The sequence below is a fragment of the Propithecus coquereli genome, unplaced genomic scaffold (genome assembly GCF_000956105.1).
Source record: "Propithecus coquereli isolate 6110/MARCELLA unplaced genomic scaffold, Pcoq_1.0 Scaffold32, whole genome shotgun sequence".
Taxonomy (NCBI): Eukaryota; Metazoa; Chordata; class Mammalia; order Primates; family Indriidae; genus Propithecus; species Propithecus coquereli.
Window position 1 is genome coordinate 3521582 of NW_012148841.1, and position 2025 is coordinate 3523606.

Here is a 2025-nt window from a genome sequence, read left to right on the forward strand (position 1 = left end):
AATTACTTTTAATATAATTTTCCAAATCAAACTAACTAGGAATTTAGTGGAAACCTTAAATAAGTTAAAGAGAAAAAGGCACTGCCACCCTGACTATAGCACAGTGATTAAAAGCTTAGGCTCTAGGACAAGGTCTCTCAATTTCAGCGACATTTTGGCCTGGATAATTCTTTGTTGTGGAGGACTGTATCCTGTGTATGTAGGTAGGGTAGCAGCATCCCTGATCTCTACCCATTAGATGCCATTAGCAGACTGTCCACCTCCAAACTCCAGTTGTGACAACCAAAATGTCTCCAGACATTGCCAAATGTGCCTTGAGGGAACCAAATCACCATAGTCAAGAACCAACGCTTTGGATATAAACAGCTTAGGTTTAAATCCTTGTCCCCCACTGTAAGCTATGTGATAAACTGTTTAACCTCACTGCGTCTCAGTTTCCTATCTGCAAAATGGCTTATAATATTAAATACCTAATAGTTTTGTTAATTATGATAGATAATCTATTTATCACAAAGATTGGCAAACAATATAAATCAGGGCTTTTATTTTTCAAATAAAAAAATAAAAGTTTAACAGCACTAACCTTTCCCCCCTACCCCTAACCAAAATTATAAAGCTTCTCCCTTCTATTCCCACCTTTCTCTCTGCCCCTCATTCCACCTATATTATTCTCATTAGCACGAATCACCACATGACAGATCATGTATGTTAATTTGTATTAATTGTCTTGCATCTTGACCAAAATATAAGATCCAAACAGGCAAGGATTTTTGCCAGTTTGTGTTTTGCTGCATTGCCTGCACATAGTATATGAGCAAAGCTTTTTGTAAAATGTATGAATGAATGAATGAATGAATGAAACAACATATGAAAAAACAAACCTGGAGCTGTTTAAGATTTATTTCCCTGACAGAAAAAGAAACTGGAAAGACTATCACTTTGAGTGATACATTAATAATTTCAGAGCATTGTAAGATTACCTCAAGGTTATTCTGCTTAATACAAAGTATCCAGAAACCCATGCCATCACCTATTCTGAGGTGGACTGGTGCTGTGGTCTGAATGTTTTTGTCTCCTCAAAAATTCATATGTTGAAACCTAATCCCTAATATAATAGTATTAAGAGGTGGGGCTGTTAGAAGGTGATAGGTCATGCCCTTGTGAATGGGATTAGTGGTCTTATTTAAGAAGCCTGAGGGAGCTCGTATGCCCCTTCCACCATGTAATAAGGATGCAATAAGGTAGCACCATGGATAAACCAGAGAGCAAGCCCTCACCAGAAACCAAATCTATTTGCTGGTGCCTTGATCTTGGAATTCCCAGCCTCTAGAACTATAAGAAATAAATTTCTGTTGTTTATAAGCCACCCAATTTAAGATATTTTTTGTAATAACAGCCTGAATGGACTAAAACAACAGGTGAGGAAAGGGAAGTATATTTTACAAAAGCTTAATGAATAGTTATAATACTATGAGCTAGGTACAATTCTAAGCATTTTATATTAACCTAGCTAATACTCAAAATAACCCTAAAAAGTATTATTATTATAATCTCCATTTCACAGATGAGAAAACCAAGGCAGAGAGAGGATAAGTCCAAGGTCATATAGCTAGAAAGTGGTGGAGTCAAGATTTGAACTTCCGGAGTCAGAACTCTACCGTTATGCTATCTTACCACCTGTTAATTCTGCCAACATTGGCTATCCACACATTCGACAGCTGAGAACAATGTTGAATAACAACAACAAAAAGATGAAGATTACATTTAGGAGAATAAGTCTATGAGGAAAAGAGGGAAGAAGACAAGAGAGGGAGAAGGTAACCTGAAAAAGGGTTATGGAGGAAGAAAATTTCAAACATAGGGACTGGTCAATGGAATCAAAATATTATAGTTAACAGAAAAGAATAAACAGTTTTTGAAAAAAGACCACCAGATCTGGTCAATTAAAAAGTCAATGGGAACTTTATCAAGGAAATTTTAGAGAGAACAAGCTTTAACAATGAATGAGTTGTGGAAATGGTGTCA

General features: G+C 36.2%; 1 protein-coding gene across 1 annotated transcript in view; it reads right to left on the reverse strand.

The window, feature by feature from the left end:
• PTPN12 (protein tyrosine phosphatase, non-receptor type 12) overlaps positions 1–2025 on the reverse strand; it is a 133997-nt gene that overhangs the window by 90225 nt on the left and 41747 nt on the right. The window contains exon 3 of the mRNA XM_012650291.1: positions 882–937. Within this exon, the coding sequence (XP_012505745.1) occupies positions 882–937 (56 nt within the window). The remainder of the gene's footprint in view (positions 1–881; positions 938–2025) is intronic.